Source organism: Leptosomus discolor, chromosome 12, assembly GCF_034619465.1.
Source record: "Leptosomus discolor isolate bLepDis1 chromosome 12, bLepDis1.hap2, whole genome shotgun sequence".
Taxonomy (NCBI): Eukaryota; Metazoa; Chordata; class Aves; order Leptosomiformes; family Leptosomidae; genus Leptosomus; species Leptosomus discolor.
Window position 1 is genome coordinate 11880151 of NC_141402.1, and position 20171 is coordinate 11900321.

The following is a 20171-nucleotide window of genomic DNA, read 5'->3' on the forward strand; positions in this document are numbered from 1 at the left end:
GCATCCTCATGATGCAGTTGAGTGTTTAATCCTCATTTTATGTTGTTTAACACCAAAGAGTAGTTGGATCAAAGACTGATTCTGCAAACTTCTGCACAGGACCCTCTTTAACTTGAAGCTTCTTACAAGATTAATTTTCCCCCATATTCCCTCTTTTTTGCTGCTGCTAAGTTAATAATTATAAACATTTGATGTTCTGTAAATGGGCATAGGGAGCCAAGCAGGGGCAGGGGATGCAGAGATGAGTGGAGACATTTCTGTAAATTAGCAGCTTCATGCTGGAAAAATGTCATTACTGTTCTGTTAGACTTTTTTTTTTTTGGCCTTTTGGAAGGAATGCAAGATATGGAGGGTGCTACTTCACAAATGTGTTTTAGACCCAGATTTATGCAGTGTTATACCCAAAATTATTTGTAGTTTAGAGAAATTTAATTTCTTTCAAATAGGAAGACTTTTATCTAATACTTAATAGCAAACGAGTGCTGGGGGAAGTGCCTAGGTGTTCTGTAATGGAGCAGCAAGAATTAGAATTTCTTTGAGCAAAGCTAGTGCCAAACTCACACTTACCCTAGAATCAAAGGGGGAAACTTATCTAATCCTTATCACATTTCACTATGCATATAAACTTCTTCTGTGAAAGCTGTCTATTCTTTGTTCTGGAGTGTGAATATTACTGAAGGTGTTAGTTGGTCCTTCTGCTTTAGTTCAGTCTGTCATAGCATCTTGTGCTTGAATTCCAAGTTCAGCTATCAGCAGTCAGCTATAACTCTATATTTAGGTTTTCTGTTGGCTGAATCTATGAATTGCTGAGCCAAAGAAAGTGAAGCTTCTAGTTAAACAAGATGGTCACCTTCCTTCTTAAGCGAATATGCTTTCAGGAAGAGACTTCCTAGGTTACTGTATCTGTAAAACTGAATTTCTGTTACTAGGGAACCTGATGGTATGCTCATAGTATGACAACTTGCACCTAATTAGTCTACTGAATTAAACGTTGCTCGTGACTTAGTTTCATAAGCCTCTGTCACAGGTGACCTACAGTGCTCTTTGGCTCCTTCTCGTGATTGCGGCTCACTTAACTTTAGTAGCTGACATGCTGTCTGCTTATTTTACAGATTGTAACTTCTGCATCAACAGATCTTCAAGACTATACGTACTACTTTGTTCCTGCTCCGTGGTTATCTGTGAAACTTCTGAGGCTGTTACAGTGCTATCCCCCTCCAGGTAATGCACAAATCACAACAGTGGTCCTCTCTTCTATGCGGTACGCTTCTCTCCAGAGAGCTGCTCTGCTCTAGTGTTACCGTAACTTGGAGTGCAAGCACTTTGTCTTAAGACATGGTTACTGAAGTCTGTACTCTTGGGCGTTTCAGATTGTTAAAATCAAACACAACAGAATTCAAAAGGCCACATAGCTTAGGGTAAAGTGTCAGACCGGTGAGCATCTTACAAACCAGTTGCAACTGCTATTTTAAATGTTCTTTAGTGTTATCAACTATATTAAAGTCTTGAAATATATTATAGTGCAGATCATGTTTGGCTTTTGTTCTTACCCAAATAGAACTGTGGCTTAGAATTCTTCTGCCAGCTGTATATTGGGGGAGGGTGAACTGTTTGTAATGTATCGGAATACTTCAGTTTATTCAGATTTAGAAAGGTGGAAGGCCTAAGGTAGGGGTTAGGGTTTTGAGCAAAATGAAGTTGTCCAACGGCTTGTTCTTCTCCAGAAGACCCTGCGGTTCGTGGTCGTCTAACAGAATGCCTGGAAACTATTCTTAACAAAGCACAGGAGCCACCGAAGTCAAAAAAAGTGCAACACTCAAACGCAAAGAATGCTGTGCTGTTTGAGGCAATAAGCTTAATTATACATCATGACAGGTGAGCTGTGAGAACAGTTATGAGGGGATTTTTTTTAAGTGAAAAGTCTTGGCTTTGTCTTGAACACTGAATGTGGGTTTTTTTTTTACTGGGGGAAGGAAGGGGAGGACAACAGCATATAAAGTTGCTTACTAGATAGGAATACAAGCACAGCAGTGGAGTTGGACAGTATTAATGAACTGTGTTGCTGTTAGCATATTTTTTTATTGCTTTGTTTCTTACTGCTTCTTTTTTTTTTTTTCCATGTTTTGTATTGACCCCACCAGTCTAATCCAACAGAGATTATTTGCTCACAGTATCTGAATTTTCTTTTCACCAGCAGGGCATTTCAAGAAATTTCCACTGCAGAAATAGTATTCTGTATTGGGTGTTCTCAAACCTGTAGCTTTTAACCCTTTCACTTTCTCTCCTCTTCTGTGCAGTGAGCCAAATCTACTAGTCCGTGCCTGTAACCAGCTAGGTCAATTCTTGCAGCACCGAGAAACTAATTTGCGTTACCTAGCACTGGAAAGCATGTGCACGCTTGCCAGCTCTGAATTTTCACATGAGGCTGTGAAAACACACATAGAAACAGTTATCAATGCATTGAAGGTAAATATTTAAGTGTGCGGTCTGTTTTGAGTGTTGTGTTCTCCCCTGCCTCAATGCCCTCTCCCCCCTGCCCCAAGACCCCCATCTCTCATTAAGCTCATAGTATCTGGGGACCAAATGAGTTATTCTCAGGAGTCTGATTTAGGTTTTTCATTTAATCCTGCAAAATCTTGCTGTGCTGGCAACAATAAACGTGACCTTCAGTTTATTTCTGCAGCTTACTAGTAAATCTGATAACTATAGCTGTGGCCCCTGTAATGGTTTCATATCTCCTCAAGCTATAGACTGAAGATGAGTAATTCTTTCAAAACATAGAGTTTCAAAATGGAGAATGCTGGGAAGACTTTATTATATCAGTGTCTTGCTGGTATCAGACACTATTCCTTCACTGCAGTAGCTTATGAGGAGCAGCAGAGCAGATCAACTTCCACTGCAGAAGCAGGAATTAAAGAAATCAGAAAGACACATTCCTAGGCCACGTTTATGTGAAAAAGCAGAAGTCAAAAGAGGGGGACTGATTGCATGTAAATTTGCTTGCACGCTTCAGTGTCTATATGTATTGTTTTCTTCCAAGCTCATGCTGTAGCATATTCATACAGTTGTCTAACTTTTTAAAGTACACATCTGTTGTAGCTGGGCTTCTGTTGATAGAAGGTGAGCCCAACACTAAACCTGCAGGTAGCTAGTTGCCCATTGGTCTGGTGACAATTGGGTAATTTCTGCTGGTTTATGAGGGCATTTGTGGCCAGTGGTGCCAGTTAACCAGCGCATGGTGGACCACAAACTCACTCACCCTAGTTAGGGTAATAGTGGAGTATTCTGTACAAACTCCTCCATCCTTTCAGCACTGGCACAGATTTGCATATGTATACTCCAGAAGCAAAAACTGATTATTTGAATTTTTGTAGTATTATGTAAAAGCAGGAAACTGAGTCTCTAGAGATCTCCTTTTAGGTGACTGAAAGTGAGACTAACTTGAGAAACTCACAGCTTGTGTGAAAGGTATATCTAAGTTCATTCTGCATCTGAAAGATTGTGAAAATGCATTTGTTTTAAGTTTGACTATGGATTATAGTATGTTCCATCTCTTCAGTAAGTTGCATGTGCTTTCCAAATAAAGATTAAATGGTCTTGACCTTTTGCTGTGTGTCTTTTTGCAGACTGAGAGAGATGTGAGTGTACGGCAAAGAGCGGTAGATCTCCTGTACGCGATGTGTGACCGAAGCAATGCCCAACAGATTGTAGCTGAAATGCTGAATTACTTGGAGACTGCTGATTATTCCATTAGAGAAGAAATTGTGAGATATTTGTGCTTGCTTAATTTTTTCATAGCTGGCTTTGGCACTGTATGTATTATTGATTGAGTGGGATGCTGGATAGTGTGTGATAGAGAATCTTTTTCATGGTGGCTTAAAAAAACACCCCAGAAAAACAACAAACCAAACAAAACAAAAACCTCACTATGTTTGTAGTCTTAATAGCAAAGAATGTTCTTCGTTTAGATTTAACTAATGGGGCAGGGAATCTTGGAAATTATGAATTTTAAAAACTAATCATCTCAGGGCATTGCCTATAGAAAGTGAAGTGAATTTTATCAGTGCTTGAGCAAATACAATCTCTAGATCTGAGGGTTATGTCCTACTCTAGTCAGCTGTTTAATGGCTTCAAAAATTAGTCTGATACTTGTTTGTAGGTAGAACTTCATACTGTGTGTGCTGTGAGAACATTCTCTCAGTCTAAGAAGCCTCCAAAACAATACCTTATAATCAGCTAAAACAGAGCATGATATCTCTCTCCTTCCTCCTAGCAGGAAAAAAATGCAAAAGCTGGAATAGTCACTTAAGGACCTTCCTAGAATGGTAGCCAAAACTGGTACTTACAGTAATTATTTAGCTTAATTAGGTGCTAAAGTTTCTTAATCAGAGAAGTTAATATAGAATACAGTGCTAGCTGATTTACCTCTTGTACTGTCTTACTGCTTTTGACAATCTACCCTGAGCTGGCAGATACTGTGAGTTTCATTCTGTTAATTTACTACTGTTTAGGAGAGTAGGTCAGTATGAATGCAACTGATAACAAATTATGTGGAGGTCTCTTCCTATGCTGCTTGTTTGCTTCAGGATACAGGAATCGTGGGATGATCTGAAAGTCAGCTATGTCGTGACGACTTGGGTCTGTCTCTGCTGGCTTGAGTTTCCACTTTGTTTTTTAGAGGTCTCCAATTTCCTGCTTGGTTCTGTCTCAGTGATGGTTCAGGTGTTTTTATAGCAAATGAAAAATGTTCAGTAAATTGCTCTTGATTGCTTAGGTATGCAGTTGAAAAGCCACAGATGCAACATACTCGGATGCCTTATGGGGAAGGCATTATGTACCTGGAAGCTGGGGTGTTCTGGCACAGAATTCCAGTGCTCATCTTTCACCTGAGCTGTGGGAGCAAGGGAGCAAGCTGACGCATCTGAAACAGGCTTCTGGCCTACCATGGGGTATCACTAGGTGTATACGAAAGTGAATCTTGGTATGCAGCTTACAGGAGAAGCTAGTCAGCCTTCTTCGTTCTCTTGTGTGTCCAGGTTCTGAAGGTTGCAATCCTAGCTGAGAAGTATGCGGTGGATTATACTTGGTATGTGGATACAATCTTGAATCTGATTCGCATTGCGGGTGACTACGTCAGTGAAGAAGTGTGGTACCGAGTTATTCAGATTGTCATCAACAGGGATGATGTTCAAGGGTACGCAGCAAAGACTGTTTTTGAGGTGAGAATAACTGTTTTCAATTCACTTCCAAAATGAGGTGGGAATTAAGTAAATGCTATGTGATTGAGCAGGTGTGTGTCCTTCCCTGTGTCAGGGAGGAGTGAAAATAGGATCCTGAATATTTTGACAAAAAGCTGTGGAAGCTTTCCATAAAACGATAGCATCATAGATTTTCAGACTCAGAGACTGTATTAAGTTGATGAGAAGCTTCTCTGGCTTAAGTAATGTAGAACACATCCGGTACTGGTCTGGTGAGGAAGGGAGGGTGGGTTATGCTGGCTTTTTGTTACTTTGGCATTGAATGGATGGCTTAGTAAGGAAATGGCATTACCTGGGAAATTGCTGAAATGGGGTAGCCTTTTGCAGGGTGGCTTGCAAAAACCAAAAATCCAAAACATTCAAAATGATAACATGATCCTCTAGAAGCATGTACCCATTCCTTCTGTTCAGGATCTGATAAAACTGGAATTGGAACTATTAAAGGAGAACACTTTCAAATGTCTGGCCTTGTTGCCCTGACTTTGTTTGGATTCTTCATATGGGCTTTCCACTTTTTTAATTTTCTTTCCTGAATGTTTAAGCTGACTTTCAGAACTTCTCCCTGCTATGTGTTTCTTCATACTCAATAAAGATAGTATTTTTATTTTGGACAACTTCATCACATTCTTGCAAAGTTGAAATTCAGTATCTTTACATCTTTTTGACACCCCTAAAGGTGTAAGGGGAAACCTAAGCAGTTGTATGTGGCCTTAGAAGTCCACAGTGCTGCTAGATGGGCCTAAGAGTGCTCTTAAGCAAGTAATAATGTTAAAGATTGTTCTATAAAGTCCTTCCACCTGTCATACTCTTCTTGTAAGTGCTCTGTAGTGCCTAGACCTATGGTCTGCTCTTACAGGAAGGTAGACTAGGAAACTGGACATGGAAGTGACAGAAAAGATTGTTTTTGTTACACTGCAGATCGATGTCTATTGATGTGTTCTTACAGGCCCTTCAAGCTCCAGCATGCCATGAGAATCTTGTGAAAGTAGGTGGCTACATCTTGGGAGAGTTTGGAAATCTGATAGCAGGTGATCCAAGATCAAGGTAAAACGTCTTCTAAAATACTGAATTGAAGTAATAACACTTTCTGTAAAGATTCTAATGTCTATTTAATATTCCTAAAAGCCAGTTAACAAATGATACATTACTGGTAAGAGCTGAATTAAGAATTATCATGTCCGCAAAAACTGAACAAATTATTTTTCTTCCCACCTTTTAAGTCCCCTCATCCAGTTCAACTTGCTGCATTCCAAGTTTCATCTGTGTAGTGTTCCCACCCGAGCTCTTCTTCTGTCTACCTACATCAAGTTTGTGAACCTGTTTCCAGAAATCAAAACTACAATTCAAGATGTATTGCGTAGTGACAGTCAGCTGAAGAATGCTGACGTTGAGCTGCAGCAGAGAGCTGTTGAGTATTTGAGACTCAGTACTATTGCCAGTACTGATATATTGGTAGGTATCAAGATGATGATGTTGTTATTATTATTGTTATTATTATTGTTGTTATTATCTCTTTACCTGTGTCTTCTGTCGGCAAGTAAACTCCACTAAACCTTACCTGATTGCTCAGAATTCTTAATGCCGTATTAAGGATCCACAGTGTGGACACTGATTATTTTAGTCTGCCTAATTCAGCTGCAGTCAACTTTAATTTAGAGCTAAAATGAAAGTTGTGACTGCTTTATTGGGACAAATGGCCATTACAGCGTGCAAATCTGGAGCTGGGAAGCCAGTGAATGTACAGGGTCCTGCAGTATTCAGATACCAAAAGGCTGGTGCTTTGTTTTGAGGACTTACCTGACAGTGGGGCAGGAAAACTTGTAATTGTGCTGAATTTTTATTTATTCCCCCCCCTTCCCCCGCCCCTAGAAGTTCATGGTGTTTTAACCTGATGCTCTTGCTTCTGGCCAGAGCATGGCACATTTAGTCTTGATAGCTAATGAGTGCTTAGGTCTGACTAGATCCTTGGGTGATCTTCTGTGCTTTCAGTCTAGTCTAGTTGACTTATGGACCATTAGGTCTGCTATGATCTAATTTTTTTTTTCTCAATTTAATAGCAGTGAACCAGAGAATTAATGCTCACGTTCTGTTCAACGACTGCTTGGGAGGACTTCAGGAAGCTTTAAATTTTTTTATTGATTTTTTTTTTTTTTTTTTTTTTTTAAAAGCAAGTCTACTCCATCACTGTATGATAAACTGCGTAGTGGTTTTCTGTGTGGATAGTTACTTCTGCTTTGCCTCATGCAATCCATAACGGTGTTTCTCTTCAAAGACTCAGAAGCTGGATTGGCTTTTTCTGTGTTTAAAGTATTATAATACACTTCTTTTTTCTGTGATAAGGCTACAGTGCTGGAAGAAATGCCTCCCTTTCCAGAGAGAGAATCATCTATTTTGGCTAAACTCAAGAAGAAGAAAGGCCCAGGCACAGTTACTGACCTGGAAGAGATCAAAAAGGAGAGGAGCTCTGATATGAATGGAAGTGCTGAACCTGCCTCTGTCAATGCCAGTGCTGTTGTGAGTTTAAAAGCTGTTATTTCACTAGTTCAGGTGGCGTGCAAGTGAGAAGAGAATGTCCTTAAAGTGGCTTTTTAGGTGTTTAAAACTTCTCATCTCAAATTTAAGACTATGGGTGTTTGCTGTAAGTAGCAAGGGAACATACAGCTGCTTCCCCCTGCGCCCCCGCCCCCAATGCTCACATGCAGTTTTCCTTTGGAAATGTTATGTAACTGGGGGGACACAACCTGTCTGCAGCACACCCCACCCCCCACCCCCACTCAAAAAAAATCCTTTTTATATTGTTACTTTGAAAAATATTGCTGTAAACATAGAAATGGGTATTTTCTTGCTGGTGAAATTGCGGTGAAGGCAAGATGATAAAATTAACATATGCGAAAGGAGTAACTTTAATTTCATAGTATCAGTTATTCTTCTGCTTTGTCTAACCTGGTAGATATTTTGCACCTTGTTGCAGGTTGTTACTATTTTTACTACACTTAACGTGGATGTCCTTAAATAATGTAAAGTTGTCAGTGTTTATTCAACAATACTATTTGAGTTCAGTTATGGTAGACAAGGCCACAGTCTTGTTTCTTCTGAGCTGAAGTTCGTCACTTTATTGTCAATTAATGCTGATAGGATGAATTATTCACCTAATGTAATACTTGTTTCTGGTTTTAATGACTACCATAACTTGTAATTATATTTGAGATGTAGTAGTAGATTACCTAAGATGGGAAATACTGTAGCACAGTCCCTGCCCAGTTTGTTGAAGCATAATCCTTTAAGTCTTAGTCATTGCAGCGTGCAAGAGTAGATGTTCCAAGTGCAACATCTTTGAATGGACAGAAATACCTTCCCAGCAGGGAAGTTGCCAAACTTCCTCTGTATGCCAAGTTGGCTGAGGTGACTGGCGGTAAAAACTGCATATGCTTTATGAGCTTTGCTTCACGGGTTGCAGCCACGTAAGAAGCTCCACTATGTTACGTTCACCAGTGGCATTGGTGTGACCCTGGCTTAGATGCCAGGACTACGTTTGGAGTTCTACCTGTTTGAATTCAGTCCTGCTTACCACCTGGCTGCTGGGAAGTTTTGTGTCAGGGAATTTTTCATTTGTACTGCATCAAACTCGGTCTTTGGAGTATGTGACAGCTTTGAGTTGGCTTACAAAAACAAAATTTCAGACTCAGTCCAAACGCATCTCGTGACTCATGTTCACGCTGTAGGCTGCTAATGTCTAATACGTGAACATTTTGTTTAACAGTCTGTGCTTGTTCTTGCACATGACTTGGGCACATATGTGCAGCCTCTGTTGCACAGTTCTGTGTCCTGGCTACTTGATTTGTTCTATTGGAGGGAAAAAAACCCAACTTTTTTTTAAAGGTCTTGCATCTACCTTTAGTGTTCGCAGCTCGAACTAGCTACAGGCTCTGCTTTTTTTGCTGGTTAGTCTTTACATTGTTTCTAAGGTTTGCCAAACTTCAAAAACCCAGGACTAAACTGGTAGTCAATTTTAAAGATGCTGTGATGTTTTAATTTAGGTTTGTGTAAAAGCCACTGCCTTTCTTGCTGGATTCTTCATGAAGGAAAAGCAACACATTTGAATCTTATCCCCTACAGTACTTGATTTCCCTTGAAACTAAGAGGGGAGAGGAGGGCAGGGAAACGTTGCCATCTTTCTTCTGCAGAATCAGATTCTAGATAGATGAATTTTTTTTTTTTATTTAACTGTTAGATGGGCATGACTCTTCAAAGCAAAAAAAAGTAAGCCACATCTGTAAATGTTGAAGTGCAAGGCGATAACTGCATTGATGAAGCCTCCTATGTCCATTCAAAGCTTGATTTGGGGTGGGGAGAGGTGTTTTGCCATAGCTTAGTTGTCTGTGCAAGAGATGGCTTTGTTCTAGTTTTGCTGTAGTGTAACACCAAAGTGTCTTCTCTTCCCTAGTCTACTCCTTCTCCATCTGCCGATCTGTTGGGCCTGGGTGCTGCCCCTCTCACCAATTCAGCTCCCCCACCGTCCTCTAGTGGTAGCCTGCTGGTGGATGTATTTTCAGATTCAGCTTCTGCAGTTGCACCTCTCGCTCCTGGTTCTGATGACAACTTTGCGAGGTAATTAAGTCACCCTGTAAGGAATCTGAAGAAGAGTTTGTCTGTTAAAACAGGATTAGTGTGAAAAATACATTCAATAACTTTCCGTTTTGTTCCAGCTTATGGAATGTATTCCTGGGTGATAGTTCTGCAGCAAGAGGTGTTCTTGAACTCTATGCTGGATGTGCTGTCTTTATTGAATACCTCTGCTCTTGGGAAAACTGAGTCTGTAGTCACCAACCTGAGGATATTAGCCACACAGTATTGCCTAGTTTTCATGCTGGTTTTGCTTCTTTGTTAAACTGAGCTGCTTGTGCATCTCAGTACGTCCTCGATTTGGGGGTTATCTGGCCTGGTATGAATAAGTTTATTCTTGTCTTATTTCCATAAAGTATTCTTGTGTCTCTCCACTCACGACAAGCTGATAGTGGAACGCTGAGATGGATTATATCCAGAGCTACTGGTTCTCAGAATTTCCAGATACACTTAAATTGTTCTGCTACTGTCTGACAAACAGGTGTGGAAAGGGGAGAAAAAAACAATAAGTGCTTTTCTTTTTTTAAGGGGTTTTGTTACAAATATCTTTCTAATTACGTTACCAAGTGTAGTGTAGGTACAATGTGTTATTAATCCCATTAATATTAGAAGCCACTGTGGCTACACTCAGATGTTATTTGGCTAAAATTTTGGAAATAAATAGTATAAGATCACAGAATGTCTTTAAAAATCTGTCATCTTATTGGCCATAGAATGTGTTGCTATTGTCAAGGACCAAATTTTGAATGCTAGCATGGTTTGCAATGCATCTTAATATAAAATACATAATTAGTGAAGCTAATGTGCCTGGATCATTAGACTTTCATCAAAACTTCATAGTAGGCAATGCATTGTTGCAGGTTTGCAGTGATTCACACTTGATCCTGTGTTTCTTTTAGAAGGCAATAAGCGATGTTTAATCATGCTACACAACACCAAGACTTTAAGAAGCTACACAAGCTTGTTAGAGCTTTTTTTCTTTTAAAGAAGAAAAAAGAGAAACCAATACTAGTAGCTTCGTAAGCAAAAGTTACCTAAAGTTTTCTTTTTCTGCAGAAGAAAGTATAGCATTGCCTAACCCCTTGGTCTGTCTGTAGATGATGAAATGCTTCTCTAATGATACTGAGAAGTTGCCTTTTACAGTTTCCTGCCTCTTTTTAGTGCTGTTGTCACTTTTGTTTCTAATCTGTTACTTGGGTAAGTCATTCTCCGTGTGCCCGTGTATTCTTGCCTACGTTTAATACTTGCGTGTTTTTAAGACCGGCTCATACAACTGTAGTCAAAGTGCCACTGAGGTTGACGAGGCCTCTGCTTCAGAGTGCACATTTGTAGTCGTTAATATTAGTTAATATACAGCTACGTTTGTTGTTGTGAACTCAAGCTTTCTTGCTGTCACAATTAAACACCTAAAAGAACTCAGTTCTTTAAGAGGTATAAGTTTAAGCGACTGAACACATTCGGCTGTCTGGTGTCTTCGGGAAGAACTGCTGGTTCCTATCAGGGAGGGGAGGGGTGGGGGAGAGAAGCGGGGGAAAACATTGCCTAATGCCTAAAGCCTTTCTAGGTGTGCTGACCTAGGGCAGCTAATAAATCTTTCATGCATTAAACTCAGCAGTGCCATTTTTGAGGAAGGAGGTAAAAGGAATAACTAAGCACGAAGCTGTCTTTACTAACTCCTGCTATCTCTGTCGCTACTGCCTTTCTTCCTTTGTGCTGCCTGAACTAGCCCTGACCTGGCTTCATCTGAGGTAGTTTCTGAGGAACCAGCTGATACTGTGCATGATGCTGATGAGCTTTTTCACAAGTAAGCAATACTAAAACCTTGCAAGGCTGGGCAACTTCCAGAACATAGTTAAAAAGCAAAACTATATTGTGCATTACCTTAATACCAGCAAAACTAGAAAAACGTGTACTGTCAGACTCGGGACTAGAACAGCTCTGTAGATGCTGTGGATTTTATGACAAGCTCATGAGTACACAGGTTAGAGATGCCTTTGCGAGTCAGTGTTATCACACGCTGCTGTAAAAGCAGGCAATGCCAGTTGTAGATTAAGTTTTGCAACTATTCACAAGAAAAGGAAAAACATAGAGGAGTAAATTGTCAAAAGTACTGATATTTGGGAGTATGTTTTAAGTGCCTTGTATGCAAAAGGCTGATGTTTGCCGACCACCTCTTCTACTTCTAAGTGAAGGGTGACAGAAAGGACTGAAATCACTGCAGAATGGTCTTCCTCTCTCAAAATGGAAAAAAAGAAAATAAAAAAACCACAGCGCTCAGTTGACTTACATGATACAGAACTGATCAAACAAGGGATTCTTTTTTCTTTCAGGTTTAAACAATCAAAGCTTCAAACTTTTCAATTCTGCACCAACCTAATGAGTTTCAGAAGTTGTCAAGAATATGAATCAGAAAAATGCTAGTCTGTTGCCTGGTCCTTTGTAGACTCTGTGTGTGTATATAGCATATTGTGCCTTCCTTCGTAGTTTCTCAGACATCCTATCAAACAAAAATTTCAGTTCTTTTAGTGTCTTACAAGTGGTGGTTTTGGTTGTAAAAGTGTCTTTTCTAACTCTGCAGTTTTCTGCAAAGGCCTGTCTTGCAGACTGATGCACTCTAGGTTAACCACAATCTTCATCCTCTGTGTAAACCCTGAATTTTGTGGTTCTAAATACTGTTTAATATGGCTCAATTTAAAACATGTTTTCCCTCTCTTCCGCTAGGTTTGTGTGTAAAAATAATGGAGTCTTATTTGAAAATCAGCTGCTACAGATTGGACTGAAATCTGAATTTCGACAGAACCTGGGTAAGATCTTTCAGGCCAAGAGGTTAGCAGTCCACATTATCAACCCCAGTGCCAGCACAGTGGTGCGGTTAGGCTTACGTTTCAGCTGCTTGAGAGGGAAGTGTATTTCAGGCCTGACCTGTCGTAGGATCTTCACTGTTTGTGCGTTCTGGCTTCTATGTGGGTTCTTGTTTCCTTAAACTTTTTGGTGGTTTTGGTAGCTGAGATGAAATGGGAGCATTAAGTGGTACTGGAAGCTCCAGTTCTTGATGCCTAGTTACCAGGCTGGTGCAGCCAGGGTTATAAAGGACCATTCTCCTCAATTTTTACATCTTGCAGTATAGCTGATTGTAGTAATACGGTGCACGACACGCTTCAGGCGTGTCTGTCATAATACATTAATGCCCAAGGTACTGAAATCATTTAGGAAAGAGCAGGGAATCGAACACAGGCCAGCAGAGGGATTGCTTGCTTCTCCCCTTTTGCATCACTTTTGGTGCCATAACAGCTTCTTTACGTAAAAAGTAACGTTCTGCAGCAGTTGAAAGGCTTCCACTGGTCATTTGATTGCCTGTGTGACAGCTGGGTGGGAGAGGTGTGATGGTCTGTTCTAATCTGTTATTTCATTTTGAACCATGAATATCTTGGTAAGATAAACTGTGGAAATTATGCTTTGTTTTTAAAAGTTGTTTTAGAGAGAGGTGGAAAGACGATGCATTAGATACTTGAAGCACAGGCAGTTCAGTAGGATTACACGTGACGTACCTAAAAATTCTGATGTCTTTTATTCTTTTTTTTTCTAGGACGTATGTTCATATTCTATGGTAATAAGACATCAACACAGTTCTTGAATTTTACTCCAACAGTCATCTGCTCAGATGACTTACAGTCCAATATCCTTAAATGCAGTAGAATGTGTCTGTTCTTATTTGGGTTTTGTGTTTTATGCTGCACAAAATTATAATAAAGCTGCTGGAACAAGGCATGGTGTCCTTGAACATGAGGAAATGAGAAACTTGCTGATAACTTTCAAAAGTTCTTGTAGTAAGAACAAGTCCTGAGCAGAGATGGAAGATTCTGTCCTTAAATCTCTGGTTACAAACACAAATTTTTGTGTTGAAATAAGGAGAAATTAGGCTGAATAAATATGTAATGAAACTGTAGCTTTCTCCACTGTCGTGAAGTAGCAGGGGTATAAATGTGTCCTTCAAGTCCTGCATTAGCAGATGACCTCAGACTTGAGATGGAGGTAGAAGAATATATGATGATGATACTTGAAAGTAAGCTCTTAATTTACAGTTCATCCTTAATGCTTGGCCCTGCAAAGTTAAGATTTCTGGGAGGCTGCGTAAGCAAGTTTGTTTGACTCGAAGCATCACTGTAACGTCCACATCAAAATGAGATAGTCCAGTGGTTTTTATTGTAAAGTCTGTCTGTGCCCACATACCTTTTTGAGGGCATCTTTCTCTAAGAATATACAGATAACTGGGAATTTTGGGGATGCTAGGTGTGTCAGTATAAAAAAAAAAAAAAAAACTCCTTTTTTGCTGTACAAGAACTGAGCTGTGAATATTTAGTAGTGTATAGAGAACGAGTGGACACAACACTAATTCCTTGTGTGGCTTATTGGAGGATTTGCTGCCCACCCCCCCCCCCCAAGTTATCAATTCGTTGTTCAGTTTCCTTAACCACTTCTTATGCCTGAATCTTCAGACCAAACCTGTTGACCCCACAGTGGATGGAGGTGCACAGGTTCAACAGGTTGTGAACATCGAATGTGTGTCAGACTTCATGGAAGCTCCAATCCTGAACATTCAATTCAGGTAAAACATAGGATTCAAAGGCTGGTGAATTACTTAGATGAAAGATGTTAAATTTGTCTTGGTCCTTGGACTGAAGCATGGGGTATGGACACAAAAAGCTGTCTTGGGTAGATGCCTTACTTGAACAACTGATTTAAGCTTTAAGCTGCTGGGAGAGGTAGGGAATCTGCTTGGAACAGTGTGGTTTAAAAAAAAAAAAAAATAAAAATCAAGAAGCAGCTACTGGTAAAACATCTCCCTGACTTCTGTTTCCACTATCCATACAAAACTGTTCCTTAAGAAATCTTGACAGGAACGCACACAGTACCTTCTCCCTGCTCCAAACAGCCTGGGCTGGCAGTGCATGCAGACAGAAACAGGACCTTGTTCTGTCCACTGCATGTCAGCCTTTGGAAAATCATGATTTCTGGGCTACACTGGGTGCTCTAGTCTAAGCAGGTTCTTACTGGGGTGTTTCCACAGGGACGTATTTTCACTCCCCTGATGGGTGCTGTCTAGAAGGATATAACCTATGTGGAACTCGAGATCTTCGTATTAGAAGTTCTGCCAATTCACTTTCACTTGCCATCCAGGCAGAGCAAATAAATTTATTTAACAGAGGATTAAAACTGTATCTTAGCAGAAACATTGTCTGCAGTCAGTGGATTTTAGTCATAAAAACTTGCACCTTTGTGTTCATCCTCATTGCTTGGCCCACCTAGGCCGAGAGGCTGCTGGCCCTGCTGCATACACTGTGCTTTCTGTCCGTGTGCAGGTATGGCGGGACGTTCCAAAACCTTTCCGTAAAATTACCCATCACCCTGAATAAATTTTTCCAGCCGACAGAGATGTCTTCTCAAGACTTTTTTCAGCGTTGGAAGCAACTGAGCAAGTAAGACTTTGTCTGTACGTGGGCTTGGGGCTCTTGTGGTGGGCCAGGGGAAGAGAAGGGGCATGTTGTGAATGTAGCTGGTGCAGTGCCCCGTCCCGTGCCTGATGCTGGGAGTTACAAACTCTCCCAATGAAATGAGTTGCTAATGCCCAATGCAGTACATAACACACAGGTTATACCACGTATTTTGTCTTGCAGTCCGAAACAAGAAGTACAGAATATCTTTAAAGCGAAACACCCCATGGATGCAGAGATCACAAAAGCAAAGGTGGGTGAGAGTGTGGTATTTCTAACCCGTAGTATAAGGGCAGCGGTGTAAGCAGGGTTTGTTCCTCTTGGTTTATATGGCAATTGGGTCATCCTGTTAAAGAGCAAGTCCACACTGTGTAACAGACCCTTGGCAGTGGTGGGTTGAATGGACTGTTTCAGTGGGGCTTGAATTAGATGTAGTCTTCAGTTGCAGCTGGAAACTTGCAGCTGTTTAAGAAAACAGTAATTCAGTGATTAAAAACTGAATTGGAAAGTGCTTCAGGCCTCAATTTATACTAGAGTTACTAGATAAAAAAGAAAACAAGCAACTATTTGTAGAACTAGCTGCCTTAGGCAAAACAGAAGTGACTAGTGTAAGGCAGGAATGGTTTTGTCAAAACAAGGAGAGACTTATGTTGAATTTAACTTATTTCTCAGTTGTCGAGAAGAACCTTTTTTTCAGGAACAGCTCATTATCAGGGTCACGTTGTCGCTTCAAAAATTTATTGTAATGGAGTTGGTATTGGGTAGTTCTGCAATGTCTTGAACACTTCGAGTAACAATTAGTCTCTTGTTTTGCTAGTTGGTGATGGCTGTGCTTGGGTAGACTTGGTGTTGGTGTCCTGCTGGCCCCACATCTAAATCTTCTGGGTTTCTTTCGTAGATAATTGGCTTTGGATCAGCCCTGCTTGAGGAGGTCGATCCCAATCCTGCTAACTTTGTTGGTGCTGGTATCATCCATACAAAAACTACTCAGATTGGATGCTTGCTGCGCCTTGAACCCAATCTCCAGGCCCAGGTATCTGTTCAAGTATCTACAGCTTAAATACGAGTTTGAACTCTTTCTGTGTGTATCTAAAACGCCTTATGTATTTATTTAAAATCCCTGTTGCAGTAGCACGTTGTAATGGCAGACGCCACCAAGAAATGAAATTGTAGCAGCGGGTCCTGGCCCAGTTTGGTCAGCTGCTACTTCACAGCAAGTCTCTTTCCCCTGCATTATTCCAGACTGTCTGTGGAGTCTCATCTTCTCCTGGGTGTTACAGAAACATGTAATGTTTCTGTATTGTGCACCTTGGGCAAGATTAAGTATAACTCCTTCTGCCATTTCAAATTAATAAAAGAATGATTGGCTAAAAGACAGAACATAAGCAAACAAACACAATGTTAAGAATATTTTCCCTCAAGCATTTTGATAGAGGTTTTAGTAAAGTTAACTGAGGACTAAAAATAATTTTGAGTAGCAGGTCTGCCGTTTCCTGAAGAAGTGGTGGCAGAGAGTCTTTAGACCTTTCCACATCAGTTACGCCTCTTAAAGAAAAATTTTGGGACACCGTCTTGCTGTTAAAGCCTAAAGACATGAGAACAATGGTAGCTGTCAACAGGGATTTGAAGATGTACTCCAGCCTGTGGTCTGAAGGCACTGTATTACTCAGCGGGTGGCTGCCTCTGAGTGTTTTAGCTTTAGGTCTTTTTCCCACTAAATTTAACAAAGTAAGAGGTAACTGGTAGCTTTCACCAGTTGATTGTGCATTCATTTAATGCCCAACTGTGTTTAAAAAGTAAATCATATTTTGTGTTCTTTTTCAGATGTACAGGCTCACACTACGAACAAGTAAAGAAGCTGTATCTCAGAGATTATGTGAATTGCTGTCAGAACAGTTTTAATATTAACCATGACAGTTTTGGTTTTTCCATTTATATCACTGTCATCATACTGCAAATAAATGTCTTGTACATCACTGTCTGAGTACTGCAATGTTAACCAATACCAGCTCCCTGCCTTAATAGGACTTGACCCTTGTTTGGAATCGAGACTATAAAATGTACAGCACAGGGAAGTGACGTTTTACATTAAAAGTGGCTTTTAGTGTGTTACAGAAAGAGTGGGAGGCCTGTCTTGTGCCCCTTCTTTTTTCTTTTGCAGAGGTCAGGCTTTTAAACTTGTTAAAGGGAAATTTGATTTAAATATGGTGACCAAGGATTTCAGCTGGAAGCGGCTGGGAACATCCTGCCTAAGTCCCTTTAGCAGGTGCTGCCTCTGCGCTGGGCTGCAGGGACCCAAGGTCATGCGACTCAGTGCAGCCAGTTCCGACGTTGATGTAGAGTCAAAACTTTGTGAAGTTGAACATTGCCATGAGCGTTGCACTGGACGGAAGGGCAGATTGCAAGATGTGTTTGAATCTGATTCAAGTGAACGTTTATGTTGTGTCACTGATCTCTGTCTTTGAAAAATGCCCCAGGACCACAGTCTTAGAGCGTTAACTTTGTAATCCTTTACCTCTTCGTGTTTTCTGATCTTGGGAAAGTGGATTGAACACAAAAGCTACTCTTAATCCTTCTGCTTATCTCAAATAATGAGATGAGCTGCTTTGGTAGGTGGTGAATGAGTACGGGCTTGTTAATTGGTAGTCAAACTCAAATGTTCTGTTCTGTGGTTTTTTTTCTGTTCCCCTTCAGACTTAGCAAGTAATAGTCCCAATGATGCGATATCACTAACTGCAGAGTCTGGTATTGGAAGAAATGGTCCCTTGAAGGGCTGGAAGGCATGCATTGTGCTAGATGAAAATGTAATTTTAAATAATATTTTTTCCCTAGTGTACAGTAATGTTAAAACTCAAGAGGCTGAATAACTGATACCTGAACAGTTTCCTGTCTGTCAGTGGTGGTAACACTATCCAATTGTGGTGTAGAAGGCTTGTGTTGAGATGGAGAGTAGAAGGCCCAGAAATGTTCAGCTTTTATAGTGGTTTTTACAACCAAAGCCTTTGTGACTTGTTCCACGTCAGCAAACTCTTTGCAGCCTCCCTGCAGAAGCGAGAGCTCATGCTCCTCGAGCCGTGAGGTGCGAAGGCCGCTAAAACAAGGCGGGTGAGGTGGCACAGTGGGAGACGGCGGGCAGTGGTCAGTGAGTCCTGCAGATCACGGTGAGCAGTGTGAGCTGTGAGACGTAACCTCAGGTGAAGATTTCCTCAAGGTCGTTTAAAGGAAGCCTGGGGCTGGTGTCTCAACACGTCCAGCCACATGTTCCCATGAAATAAAGGTTTGCAGTCGCAGTGATGACACTGAAAATCCATTTAAATGAGGCTCCTGCCCTGCTGGCCAGTGCACAGCAGGGGACGGGGTTCTACACGATTGGCTACGCCTTGCATTTTTCTTCAGTGCTTTTGAGTTAAATGGTGGAACTGGGCCGTGCTCACTTGGTTTGGTTGAAGGCTAGTGATCGTACTGGAGTGAAAATGAAAAATAAGGAACAGAGGTTAGGCTGTGGCGTGTGCATTTTGGGAGATACTTTGTTTTGTTTTTCCAGAACTGGCGGGTACCTATGGATGTTCTGGCTGAAAACTTGGCTATAGACCTGGTCTTTCTGCAAAGGTTCTCTTGAATAGTTGGCCCTTTCATGGCCTTTCAAGTAGCTAATCAAGACCCTTTGGTCACAAGCATTGTGTTTGATAATCTTCACGAGCAGTTCCTGCAGGGCTGGGCAGTTGGCGAAACGCTCACATTAACCTCGTGTTTTGTCCTTTGGATGCCGTGTGTCTCCTGGCGAGTCCCGTTACCTTAACCCTGCTCTTGGCCGTGGTGGTGAAAACGTGTCATGCTGAACTAAAGGGAGTCTTGGCAAAGACAAGGGAGGAGCTTCTATTTCATTTTTTCCAAATCCTGTTGTGTATCTGTCCCCCTGAAAAATGTTCTGCGCCCTCATTAAAGGACACCTTGAGACACTGCACTGCTTTAGTTCACTTTGCTTTGGTTCAAGCTGCGCTAAACTGTGCGTTAAACGTGTGGGAAGGAGGGGGGTAAGGGGAAGTGTCTTTTCAGTGGTGACTGTGCTTAAGCTTATGACTGTTCACACTTTGTATTAAATGTCAGCTCAATGAAGCCATGAGCAGAAAAATGAACAAATTAAGGAAAAAAAAACCTTGATTTTTTTTTTGTGGATGATGGTTAACTTACCAAAGTGATGTATCCTGTCAAGCAGACAAAGTAATTTCCGCAGTAAACAGTGTTATTGTTCTTAAGTACGGTATTTTCAGGCATTGACATGTGAAAATAACTGAATAGCAAAACAGGTAGCGTATGTTCATTCTTGACCTACACTCCAGTATGTAACATTTATGGTGATTGTCTTATTTGTATAAAACAAAGTTCTGTCAAATTAAGTGGAGAATTTTCATATAGAAGACTATATATTAGACTATATTCATCAGAAGAACGTATTAAGATTAAATAAATGATTAGAACAGTAATCAGACTGTCCTTTTTTGTCTGGGGGCGTGGAAGCATAAAGCACACCGGCACTGAGCGGTTGTTAGGGAACAGCAGTTGATGTGTACCGGGGTGTTCCTCTCTGCAAACTGTTGGTGGGTTGTGGCAGTCAAGTCTGACGGGGGGAGCAGAGATCAGCAGGCCAGGTGACTTCGCTTATGGCTGGTTTTGGTGTGTTTGATCACGTGTTACAAATACTCTGCTGTAAAAACCACATGATGTAAAAACCTCTCTTCCTGTAGAGCTTAACACAGTGAGTGTGTCAGCAGCACGTGCTGTGGTAACTGGTGTAGAA

The 20171-nt window shown here is 40.9% G+C and overlaps 1 protein-coding gene across 4 annotated transcripts in view; it reads left to right on the plus strand.

Moving 5' to 3' along the window:
* The window catches only part of AP2A2 (adaptor related protein complex 2 subunit alpha 2), a 46640-nt gene extending 26783 nt beyond the window's left edge, over nt 1-19857 (plus strand). Inside the window, exons 7-24 of one of the 4 annotated variants that reach the window (XM_086472407.1) lie at nt 1113-1221; nt 1725-1875; nt 2298-2466; nt 3627-3764; nt 5037-5219; nt 6205-6302; nt 6479-6710; nt 7599-7772; nt 9703-9866; nt 10079-10098; nt 11649-11685; nt 12603-12685; nt 13468-13566; nt 14373-14487; nt 15242-15358; nt 15557-15626; nt 16272-16406; nt 17198-19857. In XM_086472407.1, coding sequence (XP_086328533.1) covers nt 1113-1221; nt 1725-1875; nt 2298-2466; nt 3627-3764; nt 5037-5219; nt 6205-6302; nt 6479-6710; nt 7599-7772; nt 9703-9866; nt 10079-10098; nt 11649-11685; nt 12603-12685; nt 13468-13566; nt 14373-14487; nt 15242-15358; nt 15557-15626; nt 16272-16406; nt 17198-17275 — 2172 coding nt within the window. In that variant the 3' untranslated portion in view covers nt 17276-19857. Of the gene's footprint in view, nt 1-1112; nt 1222-1724; nt 1876-2297; nt 2467-3626; nt 3765-5036; nt 5220-6204; nt 6303-6478; nt 6711-7598; nt 7773-9702; nt 9867-10078; nt 10099-11607; nt 11686-12602; nt 12686-13467; nt 13567-14363; nt 14488-15241; nt 15359-15556; nt 15627-16271; nt 16407-17197 lie in introns of all 4 variants that reach the window. The other 3 variants (XM_086472404.1, XM_086472405.1, XM_086472406.1) reach the window with 3 other exon arrangements.
* The last annotated feature ends 314 nt before the right edge of the window (nt 19858-20171 follow it).